This window comes from Watersipora subatra, chromosome 8 (assembly GCF_963576615.1).
Source record: "Watersipora subatra chromosome 8, tzWatSuba1.1, whole genome shotgun sequence".
Taxonomy (NCBI): domain Eukaryota; kingdom Metazoa; phylum Bryozoa; class Gymnolaemata; order Cheilostomatida; family Watersiporidae; genus Watersipora; species Watersipora subatra.
Window position 1 is genome coordinate 44,167,434 of NC_088715.1, and position 14,025 is coordinate 44,181,458.

General features: G+C 31.6%; 1 protein-coding gene across 1 annotated transcript; it reads left to right on the top strand.

Annotated features, from left to right (window-relative positions):
• Positions 1–4,431: 4,431 nt before the first annotated feature.
• Positions 4,432–11,406, top strand: LOC137402609 (TATA element modulatory factor-like). The gene is made up of 6 exons (XM_068089114.1): positions 4,432–4,537; positions 4,671–4,799; positions 6,700–6,795; positions 7,991–8,074; positions 10,457–10,540; positions 11,276–11,406. Exons 1-6 carry the CDS (start codon positions 4,432–4,434, stop codon positions 11,404–11,406), a joined length of 630 nt encoding a protein of 209 aa, XP_067945215.1.
• Positions 11,407–14,025: the final 2,619 nt, after the last annotated feature.

The window sequence follows — 14,025 nt, forward strand, 5'->3', positions numbered from 1 at the left end:
GTTTGTGCTTAGTAAAATTGAGTTTAATAAACTAATTTCATTATCACATTGTTTACTGTTTTATTATTGAACTTTTGCTTCAAAAATTTCATTCACAGGGTATTTATAACCAGCAGATGATGGATTGAATCGTTTTTAAACTAAAATGTTACTACTGTCGCCGTCACAAGAGGTGTTATCACAGGCTCCGGTTTCAAAAAATGACACCAACCAAATGCACAGTTATGAAAACTGTGTTAGTTGGTTCTACAGAGAATAAAAGTGATCTAAATTTTGTTGTTGTAAATGTTTATTTTTTGGCTTTGACTTTAAAAAACAATCTTTACTATAATAAAAGTTGTGTAAATTCGTCTGTCTGTCCTTCCATATTTTCATCAATTTAAAGCCACGCTGAGAGCATTGGGAAAAAAGATTTCACTGCTTAAGAATCAAACCTACATCTTCTGCTCTGCGAAATCAACACTAAGCGCTTTCCCACTAAACCACACAGCTACTTTACCACATTGTGAGATAATTGCGCATAGAGTCGTTAGGAGTCATGAATTCTCATGACTTGTGAGACTGCAGGCTTAATAATTAAATTACATTAAGATAAATATATTCATCAGACAAACTATTTATTAGTTACGAGGTGGACATACAGTATTAACCAAAATCAAGCTCTAATCTTGCTTAAAAAAGTTACTTGCTTAAAGAAGTACACTTTAATTAAATTACACATTAATTTGGTCACTAACTAAAAAGCCAAGCTTGATAAGTTTTTGATAAATACGACCAACTCCATTGTTTTATCTACATGTAATTTGCAAATTTTGAAATATTGCAGGTTTCTTTAACTAAGTAGCTAAACTAAAATTATAACATAGTTAATAGTTTCAAGCTTCGTGCAGTGCAAAAATGATTTTAAAGTATTAGCAGACCAATTCAGAACTTTATGGCCATATGAGACTCTGATTTTGCTAAGCCTTGAGAATTTTTGCATTTTTGTAGGGTATTTTTTGATATTTTTGATTTTTAGGTTTCCCACCTCTGTTAAAATATGCTTGATAATATTGTTTCAGACATTGAGCAAAAGCTAGCCAAAGTGGAAGAACGTCAACAACAATTTCTCAGCAGCTTCGAAAAGAAATTCCAGCATAAGTCAAAGAACGATAGTTTTCAGATATCTGAAGAGGTTGAGAAGAAAAGGGAAGCAGCATTGAACGGGCTAAGAAATGGTGTGCACCTACATTGTAGAGTTTTTAACTCAGAGCAGTTTTTCAACTTTTTTAAAGTACATGTACGTCTATTGTCAAACATAGTCCAGTTCTGATAGATAAAGTCAGTTTCTTAGCATTTTACTCAAATTGTTTGTGATGCTTGATTTAAAAAATATTTTTTAATTCATTATTACTAATATTATCATTATTTATATTATTCAATTATTCAAATGCACGAAAACACAGGCATTATCTCCTCAACTTATTAAAAAAAAATTTAGCGGTGGCATAAAATATGTAGTAACTCAAGCGTACAGACATTTGTTAAAATGGGTTTTAGAGCTGCGGACCACAATAAGAGTTGAGTTCTAGTTGAATCTTTTCTAACAATTGCATTACCTTGACAACCTATGAGCAGCCAACTACTTTGCTGCATGTAAAATATGAGTTCATAACATATGATTGTGATGGAAAGTCTAAAATAAAATTTAATCGTGAGATCAAATAATAAATTAAAATGCTGTTTTGAAGATCCAACTTTAACAGACAATAGGGCTAATGGTAAAGTTGAATCACATTTGGAAATACATGAAATCAACGGGGAATGTAATTTTTCCTGCAATTTTTCATCATTGTCAATTTTAATTTAGTTTGTTGCCTCTGTTTACAAAACTATTTTACCCCAAATTCATATTGTTTCAGTAAACATATGTTCATATTTTTGCAACACTGTTCTAAATGATATTCAATTACAGTGGTAGCTGAACATCTGTGAATTGAACAGCTGTGTACATGTTCTTGAGCAGCTAGATAGCTTTCTGTTACAGACCTTGCGCAACAAACAGCTGCCATCAATTATCTGCGAGAGGAAATGGCAATGGAAATTCAATCACATTATAAAGGTATAGCAACACACTCGAAAGAACTCTCTGACAGAACTGAAAGATTACAACAAGGTACTGGTTGATGCACTGAAAGGTTTTGCTCAAATTAAAAACTTACTGCAAAATGAGTCATGTTTTGTTTAAAACAATAGTTTTTGAATGTCTAAACAATAAATAACGAATGGTATTTTGTATTAACTATTATGGAACAATCTGTAGCGTTAACTTTTTTCATTCTTTAAAAGAATCTTTCAAATCTGATAAATAAATCATCATAAATAAAAACAATCTGTGGTAAAAATCGAAGTTTGTATGTTTGTCCTTCAGCATGTCCAGTTATAGTTATTAAACTCTTAGAATGAAAAATCTGTATTACGAAAGGTTTGATCTCAGAACCTCCAGTTCTTCGGACAGTATGCTAAACCATTACGCTTGATGGATAGATTGGGCAATATATGTCGCTCTGTGTTTGAAAATATGCTATCGCTCTCCATTACAGCACAACGTCATTCTATGTATTAGTAAGAGCTGTAGATAACTAGCTTAGCTAAATTAGTCGTTGGCAATGTGCCAGGCTAATGGCAAGTGGCACTGTTATAAACTAAGTTTGTAAGTGTGACTTTGCTATGGCCGCTTATAAGCTGATTTTTAATACCCATGTAATGCCGGGCATTCCACTAATAATATTCTATTTTAAATCATTTTGTAAAAGCTTTTGTAACTTTCTTAAAATTTTCATTCAAGCAAACTCAGATTTATTGATTACTAAAATAGGAAGTGACATGCAGGCGTCATAATCTGCATAAAAATAAGTTAACTGTTCATTTGCCTCAAGCAGACACTCTAATTTACAGAGAAAATTAAAAGCTACAGTAGATACAAAGATAGTGAAAATAACTAGAAAAATACGATATCTGGAGGCTAAAAACCAAATTAAAAGCTGGACCTAATATAACTATACTTAGTCATGGTTAGCCAATCATAGCAATGCTGAGTCAGTTTACTGAAAAACCGCAAAACTAAAAATTACAGCATAAATTACTAAACATCATTAGAGATAATACGTAAAACTTTAGGGTCATCAGTCTTTTCCACTTGTCAACCCACAAGTTTATTAATATTTTTGATACATTTTAAGAGTAATTTGATGAAAACAGGGTCTGCCGTAATCCAAAACCTAGATGCCGTTTTTTGTAGAAATACATTTATTTGTCTGCGTTATTAATTGCCAAATTGGGAGTTAAAGCAACCTTAGGAGGACTATATTGAGGTACAAATAAAATACATACAACATAATTTAGTAGTTTTAGCTAATTAGCTACTATGTAAAACTTTGGAAGTGTTGATTGTAAGTGAACCCTCATGCTACACTGAGTAAGCAAGTTTGATGCTTACATAGCTCTATGTATTACACACAACTTGCTCCCAAACTATATTATTTCATTTGTTCGGTGCATGGTTGTGATTTCATTAATCAAATCAGACCCATTAAATTAATAAATAACCTTTCAAAAGTTTATACATGTAAGTAATTAATTGTACAACACAGTTTCAGGCAGTGCACTGATTACCCATCGTAAGCAACTTTTTTTGGCCAAATCAAACTGGTTGAGTCTATAGCCAAGTTAATGCTGTGTGATACAAGTCATAGGTTATATATACAATATCTTGATAATATAGACTTTGTTAACAACAGTGATATGCAAAGTTATTTGCACTTTTCTAAATAGTCGTTTAACTTCGTCTTTGCACTATACTTAGTCATGGGTTTGTCTAGCTGTTTAGTGTTCAACTACTCTTGCAGATCTTATCAGCAACACAATAGGGTAACCATTGATGGCCACAGAACGGCACTTATCAAGCCACCAAGATATGAACTCATATGACAATATCAACACCAATTATCATATTTAGATGTATTTGCCTACTATTTTCTGTTGGAATCCTTGGGGTTGAAAAGCAAGCAATATACCCAGCACAGATGGTGCAAAAGTTAGGGAAAAAACTCAAAAATGTGTAGCAGTTACGTGTAATGGATGTTCTTAATGCTGGTCAACCAACAGAGCAGCGTGTAGTATCTCTATGTAAAATGGAGTGCACATGTCACTGACAGTCTGAATCGTAATGCCTTTAGTAAGGAATGCGTAGTAGCACAAAGTACACTGACACGTTAATGATTTGATTGTAATTTAAACCTTAAAATTAACAAACTATAACTTAACTTATTCTAAACATCTGATTTAAAACTTTGTGTAAACTTTTACGTTTTGATACATCAATGCCAACCTTGTGTCTGACCTGTGTAACAGTTGGTTTAAATTTTAGAGCTAATTTTGCAAGTATCTGCTATGAACGCTTTAAAAGATGAACTCACAGAAGAAATCAAGGAACATGCTGATGCCGCAACTAGGCCCTCACAGGAACTTGTAGAGCACACTGAAAAGCTGCAAAAGGGTAATGCCTGTAAAACAATTACACTAATAAATTGTTGGTAGGTCTAATTGTGTATAAACTTCCATAGTTAACTGTTGCTGATATGGCGGGCATGGTTGTGGCATGTCTACCTAATGACTCATTTGTTGCGTAGAGCTTGCCCTGATCAAGTCTGCAGTTGCTGCATTAAATGGTGACATGGTTAAACAAACCACTTCGACAACTGACAAACAAGCAACACAAGATCAAGATTTTCGACAAAAGATTGAAGGAATACGGAAAGGTAATTCAAACAAGATTTTTTGATCCATGAAAAGTGCTTTACAGTGAAATGTTTTAATGATACCCCTTACTAATGATTTATAAATGCAAAAAACTGAAAGTGCCAAAAGCGTTGTACAATACAGACAAGGTATCTTATAGTGAGTGCATCTTATTGCTATACAATTTTCACATCTGACAACTATTTTTGCAATTAGTCCAATTACTATAGCGTAGTGAAATGCCATCATACATTCATCACAATTTCATCCTTCACTATGTCCAATCTTTTGCTATTACCATACCTGTTATAAGGTACCTGTTATAAGGTACCTGTTATAAGGTACCTGTTATAAGGTACCTGTTATAAGGTACCTGTTATAAGGTACCTGTTATAAGGTACCTGTTATAAGGTACCTGTTATAAGGTACCTGTTATAAGGTACCTGTTATAAGGTACCTGTTATAAGGTACCTGTTATAAGGTACCTGTTATAAGGTACCTGTTATAAGGTACCTGTTATAAGGTACCTGTTATAAGGTACCTGTTATAAGGTACCTGTTATAAGGTACCTGTTATAAGGTACCTGTTATAAGGTACCTGTTATAAGGTACCTGTTATAAGGTACCTGTTATAAGGTACCTGTTATAAGGTACCTGTTATAAGGTACCTGTTATAAGGTACCTGTTATAAGGTACCTGTTATAAGGTACCTGTTATAAGGTACCTGTTATAAGGTACCTGTTATAAGGTACCTGTTATAATGAGTGTTTATATTTAGTCGGCCAGTTAAAACCTAGTAGTAAGATAAAAAGGCAAATTTGGCATTGTTTGCGTTAAGCTTAATCTTCCATCTTTGTTGTTCGTAGATAAATGCCAAGAAGTAAAAGTATTTGCTCCTAACCGGCTCCTAAGATCGAGCCGGTTTAGTTAATTTATTTTAAAACATAAATAACTTATTATTTGACTGGGATACCATTGTTTTCACACATTTTCACATATTTGCAGCATATAAAACTAAAAGTTAAACCATAACTGCCACGAACAACTTTTATTGTAGTTACTAGGTAAATCAGACATGCTGATTCCGATTTTGTAATCAAAATAAAGATTAGGCCACTAACTTTCAGAGTAATAAAGGATTTTTTATAGCGTTTTAATATCGGTCTCGAAAACAACACGATCGGCATAACAAGCTCCGCCCCTAAATACTTGACGTAACCTAGCTTTTTAGGAACAGAAGTTACGTAGAGATGTTTAGACCGATTTAGAATAATAGAGATGGGTGTTTTAAAATCTAATAATATCTAAATCCAGCTTTAAAAATAATACCAGTCTTTCCTGAAAGGTAGATAAGCTATTTAGCATTGCATATTTAAAAAGCGCGATAACAACGCTAGCTCGTGATAAAACCGCGCTTTTTGAGCTCATTTTTCTCGGCGTCCAGCCCATTTAAACGTCATGTAACAAGCTGCGAGCAATTTTAAATAGTTTATATCCCTTTCATAAAAAACTGAAATTATTTTACAGGCTGGATTTAGATAATAATGGGTTTTAAGACACCCATCTCTATTATTCCAAATCGGACTAAACTTTCCTAACTTCCGTTTCTGAAAAAGCTAGGTTTCGTCACATATTTATGGGCGGAGCTTGTAATGCCGATTGTGTTGTTTTCGAAACGGATATTGAAACGCTTTAAAAAAGCCTAAATGACTTTGAAGGTTAGTGGACTAATCTTTATTTTGGGTACAAAATCGGAATCAGCGTGTCTGATTTACCTAGTAAATACAATAAAAGTTGTTCGTGACAGTTATGGTTTAAAGAAGGATTTCATGTTTAGAGTAGTCTCCTATGAGCTAGGTGATTGTTTACTAAATCTCTGAGTAAGTAAACTGTTATTGGTAAAAATAATGTGTTATTGCAGAGTTGGCAGAACTGAAAAGTAGCCAGAAACACTCTATGCATAAGTTGAAAAAAAAGCTGACTAAGGATCGAGAAGATAACTCAAAACATGTAGAAGGTAACCAACTCTTGATTTTTACGATACCTATGAATACTTTTTGAGTTGACGATACTGTTTGATTTTAAGATATTTTGCTAATGCTAAGAGAGTCTAGTTGAATGTTCCTGAAAAGTCTTGGTTTGAAACATCAAACTTTGAAGAAGAGCATCTGAAGACTGCCATAAAAACTATATACATACATACATATATATATATATATATATATCACTTTATATACATATATATATACGTATATCACTTTATATATATATTTATATATATATCACCAAAGTATATATATATATGTATATATATGTATATCAATTTATATACGTATATATACGTATATAACTTTATATATATAAAGTGATATACGTATATATATATATACATTACGTGTATATATATATATATATATTGTAATATATAACGTGATATAATATAACGTGATATAATATAACGTGATATACGTATGTATATATATATATGTATATATATATGTATATATATATACTTTGGTGATATATATATATATAAATTAATACGATATATACAGTATCTCTTAATACTGGTACAAATGTAAACATGAGATATCCGACTGTCTTTGTCTGGTACGTGGTCTGTCTGAACCGAGAAGGAATGTAGAGGCAATTTCTACTAAAGATAATACAAATGTCTACTTGAAAAGTATTAGCCTTTACCAATCCAGCAATCGAACCTTCCAAAGAACCAAAAATATAAGTATGATGTCACCTTAAAAATTGACATGACATATTTGAAATTTACAAATTAAAAAAGAGGCAACGCTAGCAAAAAATTAGTTTTTAGATCATTTCAATGAATAAAAATGCAAAAAGGGATATTTTCTCTTTTTTAGCATCTGCATAATTATATAGAAACACTATTGATGTTTATTTTACGTCTGAAGACGCTAACTCGTGTCTATTTATATATATATAGATATTTTTTTAGAGATTTTTTTTAGTACAACTGTGTCTGATGAGTGCATCGCTCGAAACAAGTTTGTAGCGCAAGTACTAAAAGTTTACTTTCCTCCTAATATTTTTTCAAATACATATATATATATAATTTTATTTATTTTAATTTCTGTATATTGTCAGTATGCTATATTGTGAGCTTTTTGCAGATTAGAACACGTAAGATGCAGAACTAAGTGAGATTAATCAACTTAATACACCTTAAACTATTTCAGATCTTTGCAATGTGACAAAGAAAGTTGAAGAGTTAGAAGCAGATATCACAGCAGCAAAAGATACACAAGACAAACAGTCAGCAGGTAAAAATATATGACCTATGAATGAGTTGATGCAGTAATTTGTTTGTCAGCAAGCACCTTTCTACGCACTTAAGTTTTCTACTAGTCAAACTGTTATGCCTGTGGTCTGTTATGATGGCTACGTAACTTATAAAAAGATAACAGAAACGATACACTATAAAAAGACATCAGATAAGAAAGATTCTTGTATTTGTAACAGTAATACTTTTAGAATTTATATATAGGTAAGTTTATAGTTCTTTTTTACACTAGAAATTCTCCTGTCATACAGCCCATGTTCAAAGTGATATTGGAAAAAAGAAAGGGTACTGATGGTTGAGAAATGCAATATTAGCAGTCAAATGGCACTGCAGTGCAATAGGATAACTGCAATGGTAGCTGTGATGTACTGGGTGTTGGTGTTAACAAACAGCAATAATGAAAGGAAAAGATTATATGTTTATATTTTCCCCCTGCAATAGGAGAAATGCAATATTGGCCAATATTAGAAGTAAAATTCACTGATATTATTAGAATAACCAATATTATTAGTAAAATAATAAAACAAAACCAATGCACAATTTTGTTTACATTTCAAAATGTCATAGCTAACAATATCAAGAAGTTGTGATATTCATATAGATTTTTCGAAAATCTATTTAACAACCCCATTTAGAAAAAATAATAACAGTAACATATTGCCCAAAATCGATTAGTATATACTTCGATCTTGTAAATTCAAATGCTTACTCCTATAATTAAATCTAATAAAATCAAATCATTGTTCTGGTAATTAAATATTGTAATAATCTCATAGGAATCATTAGAAAAAAATATCATTGTCATTTCCTTTACTTTCACTGCTTTGGACATCAGTTAGAATACCAAAGAACTCAAAAGTTTCCAAAGTGTCAGTTACTTTGAAATCAACAAAAAAGAAATGATTTCTGTACTTCTACGTTTTTACAGAAACTTTCGGCAATTCGAAAATGCTATCGACTGGTGAAATGTGCACGCTATTTTTTCGTGAAATGCGCACAACTTAATGGTTCTATTCTCTGTCGCTCGGTGTTTTGTTTGCCGGTCTTAATTTGGATAAAAGTAAGGCTTGGCCAGTTTTACTAACGATTTTTGGCAAAATTAATCTGTCTATTTGTGTATAATCCGATCAGATGGGTAAGTTTTAAGATACTGTCGACAATTTACAACGACTTGGTAACATACATATTTAAATAGTTTTATATGTGTTTTGTATCGTTATTATACTTTAACGACTCTACAAAAAAATGGTTAAATTTGTTGATGAGATTTCGATACAAGGGTTTCCGATGATGTTGATGAATAATTTTCGTAAGTTGTGTGCATATACATTTATCACAAAAAGTCTCAAACGTTCACTCCGCTCGTTTGGTCGTGGGAATACAAGTTTACCAATCTCTAAATTGTCACTCTGCGCAAAGATTGACTCCAAATGTTGGTTTCAACTAAGTTTTTCCTAGTTTTTGTGTGTTATGTTGAACAGCAAAGAGAGTGCTCTTATTAAATTTATGAACAAATCAGTGTTCATTTTGATGATGCATCAATTGTAACAAATAGCAAAATGTTGTGGTTGTAAATTGGTGAATATCGTTATGAAAAAATTAGAGGCCATAAAAGTGCATTTCAGAAAAAAAAACAACCAAATGCATTTCGCGCTCGATAAAATTGTAATAGAGAATGTCTAGCGTTATTGCTCTGCATGAATTCTCTGAGCGAGTTCTAGTGCTGATTAGCTCAATCCAGTACTGGATTGATTGGAAACCAAGCAAGCACCAGTTGTAAAAAAAGCATATGTTACCTGTCAAAAGCTGCTGCATAGTTCACTTCATTGCAGTATATATAGAGATTGAAGTGTTTTAAGCTATACCCCAAAAGTCAAATTCATATCTTTACTTTATATGTTAACTTAGCAATGATTTGAAAATAATATTTTTATCTTCAAAGTTATTTATTTTGATGTAAAAAAATAAATTGTAATCAAATTATGCCTTTCCTAGTTAAAGTACTTTTTATACCTTACATTTTTCCCCGCAGTATGTTGTTAACAACACAAGTATTATACACCGTTTCTATTCAGTGAATGTGTAAAAAGTTACTTTTATCTTATAGCTAACTATACGTACGCAACTACTATTGCTAACTCATTATCCTTCCTTTTATTTTTCTGTTTTGCTCAAGTTTTCAGCAATCACTAGTGTACTTGTGATCTTGTTCCCATACTGAAAATATATTTGACGCAGCGATTAAAGTCATATACATGTATAAAAATTGAGTCTAAACCAATTTTTAAATGAACGAAGTAAGACTAAATATTACAACATTTTATCAATTTACAGTATTAACACTGCTTCTACTGTACTGCAGCTCTTGAATCATCAGAAGAAAAAGTAGAAGAGTTGCATTTGCTTCTAAAAAGGCAGGCTGCTACTATAGCTCAGCATCAAGCAGGTAAATGTTTTGAAAGCTTCAAAAAATAGAATATATTTTAAGTATTATTAAGAATTAAGTCTCACAGATCAAATACAATTTATTTTTGAGAGAGTTGAATCTCAAAAGGAAGTTAACTACCAACAAAAGAGGACTACCAAAAAAATAAGTTAAACTTCTTTTTTTGGTAAGCTGTAGAGGTTAGGTAGCGGTGAGTGTTACTATAACTGTACTTAACATTCCTAAAAAAGTCTATCTGTTAAGTATAGACTTATACTATAGAACCTAGAATCTTTAGCTAGAATGTTTAAGTAAAACATATGGCATCCTAAGAGTTCTGTAATCGTTCAACAAATTTGGTTCCTGGGATTGCAAATATCTTATGATTTTTGGCTATAGGTAACTTAGAAAATATTTTTGAAAGATGTGGTTCAACTGCACAATTCTTTGCCTAAGGTTTGTCAACCAATAAGTTATGTGATCATTTTGGAAACTTTCTGTACAATGAAGTTTACTTTAGAATATTTTGTTAAAAGATTACTCTGCTTGGCCAATATAAGAACATTTTTTTGTGAATAGCACTTACAAAGTCATTGTTTCAAATTTGTACTCTCAATTACGATTTTAATTATGATAAATTTATTAAAAAACCAATTAAAATCCATTATAACTTCGGGCGTGTCTAGCAATAAGTTAGTAGCATTTTGCCAATTACCGCTTTAAAACTGCAAGAAATTTGTTCTCAATCAATTACAGCACTTCAAAAAATGACAGAGACACAAAGAGAGATGCAGAAAGAGACACAAAAATCATTTAGAGAAATGAATGAATTCAACAGGAGATGTTTCTCTACAGGAGACACAGGAGACCAAAAGCATGAAGACTAACACACAAAAGAAAAGCAAAAAAGCATAAAAACAAGAATTAGCAACATAATGTGATAGAGGAGCGGTTTTAAAGTTAGTAATTAACAAAATAATTTCTGCCAACTAGCTTCTCAAAATTCACAACTTTTCCTTTTTAAATCATCGGTTTTTTTGGTGCCTTTCCCTGTTGAGGTTTTTTCCAGAAGTATATCACTTTGAAATGTGACAGTTGAAAAATGTTGATTTTGAGTTTGCATTTCCTAAAAGCGAATGACAGAAAGTATATGATTCTACCTCAAAAGGTAGCAATGTACTTTTATATTGGCCTCGTTGACTACGAAAACGTCAATATGGAGTTTATCATTATCACTAATAATTACCACAGTAATCAATAATTACCAATAAGCAATAATTACCATAATTACAACTAATAATTTTAGTTCAGTTTGATCTTGGTTCAAAATGCATCTTTTTTTCTTAAAAGTTTGAATCTGTTTTTCTGCTACAATATCAATAAACAATAATTACTACAGAAACTGAGATACACAAACGACCGCTAGGTTTGTTGTTTTGTAGCTATTGGAAAGCAATGACTTTTTTGTACTTGTAGAGCTTTATAATTTTAATGGTGTACACAATTCTACATCACAATCATGCATTTTTGAATCAATTATATAAGCCGTATTCCCACAAGTTTTAAGACAGTAAAAATGTTTAAATTGTTTCTAAAATAGTCACAAATAGATATCAAAATTTGATAAGCTTGCCTAGTGGACCTATGAAACCATTAGCAAGTGTATAGGATCAGGCCTTAAAATAAGTATTGATTGGTATAATCCTTAATGAACCCAAACTAAATTTGAGGTATTTTTTGTTTAAACAAGCCCTTTAAAAATTGTGTGATAGTTGCAAAGTTTAAAGTTTAGTTTGTTTTTTCTTTCTTGATTAAAAAAACTAGATTATTTAGCACTTTTGATGTTTGTACAATACAAAATGCACCACTGAAAATTTGTGCCCTTTTATATGAAAAATATTAAACAAAATGCATTTATTTCGTTGACAAACATGTAGGTTTCTAGTAAGACCAACTTCCAATCAATATTTTTGTATTACTCAGAATTTTTTGTCTAAATAATCAAAAACAAACCAGGGTTTGATTGTCATAACAGGCAGGAGTATTTTAGATTTACTGTGAAGATCTGGACCTGTGAACAAGAGGCTAGTGTTTGATTCTTTAATGAGGCACAATTATCTGCTACGTTGCTGATTTCTGGCAGCGTCATCAATGTATGAGAAATGTTTTGTGTCATGGAACGCATGCATCTATCACCTAAAGATAAATTTACCGACTCACATATTTTTACAAACAAGTCTTTCACATCCTACCATTCTATTTGATCTGTTTTGAACACATGTCTTTTATGAAGAACTGACTGATATATGTAAGAACAAACATGAATAAATTTAATAAATGATCTCTGTGTTGTAGAGTTTCAAACATCTTCTCGCTTATTATTGATGCAAATGATTGGTGCAGGGGAACTTTACAAAAAGGTTACAACACTTTGAACAGGTTTTTCAAATGCATTTTAATAAACGGCAGCTAAAGAAATCAAAATAAATAATGATTAACCACATTTGTTATGACAAGCTGTGAATATGGATGTTAACTAAAAAGGAAAATTTGCTTCATTGATCTACAATAATAAAAGCCTGTGCGTAGTTATTAGAGCCATTTCGATAAATCATAATGTATTAGGCAGTAGTTGTTTATCACTTTGATAGTTGTTTATCACTTTGATAGTTGTTTATCACTGATAATTTTTTGACACTTTGATAGTTGTTTATCACTTTGATAGTTGTTTATCACTTTGATAGTTGTTTATCACTTTGATAGTCGTTTATCACTTTGATAGTCGTTTATCACTTTGATAGTCGTTTATCACTTTGATAGTTGTTTATCACTTTGATAATTGTTTATCACTTTGATAGTTGTTTATCACTTTGATAGTTGTTTATCACTTTGATAGTTGTTTATCACTTTGATAGTCGTTTATCAATTTGATAGTCGTTTATCACTTTGATAGTTGTTTATCACTTTGATAGTTGTTTATCACTTTGATAGTCGTTTATCACTTTGATAGTTGTTTAGCCAACAATTAAGCTTAAGCGGTTTGTTAGGATTGGGTTTATAGCTTTTGGAACAAAAGTTCAGCTGGCTGAGTGGCTAAGATTTCCTAACAAATTTTTACTGGTTCTGCCATTTTTAACCATGTGCCGGAAAAATTTATTTTCAAAGTTTCCAATTGGCAAATTAGGTACACAAAATGTTTACTCTTTGTGTTTCGCGCTCATTAATTGACCATAACTCACAACCTATCAGTTTTATCTTTATGAACTGCGTATAAAATGATAAGTAGAAAATTTTCTACAAAAACCCTCCAATCTATAAATACATTTTTCAAAGTTGATCGTTCATGTATTTGTTTAACTATAGCTATCGAAATCTTGGAACAACGAATCCGTATCCCAAAAGATTTAATCTCTTACTCTACCGGTCACAAGTCCGTCCCTGTACTAACTAAGCCACAAAGCTTGATCGATCAGTGAGACAATTTATGTTGTCATATCAAAGCAAAT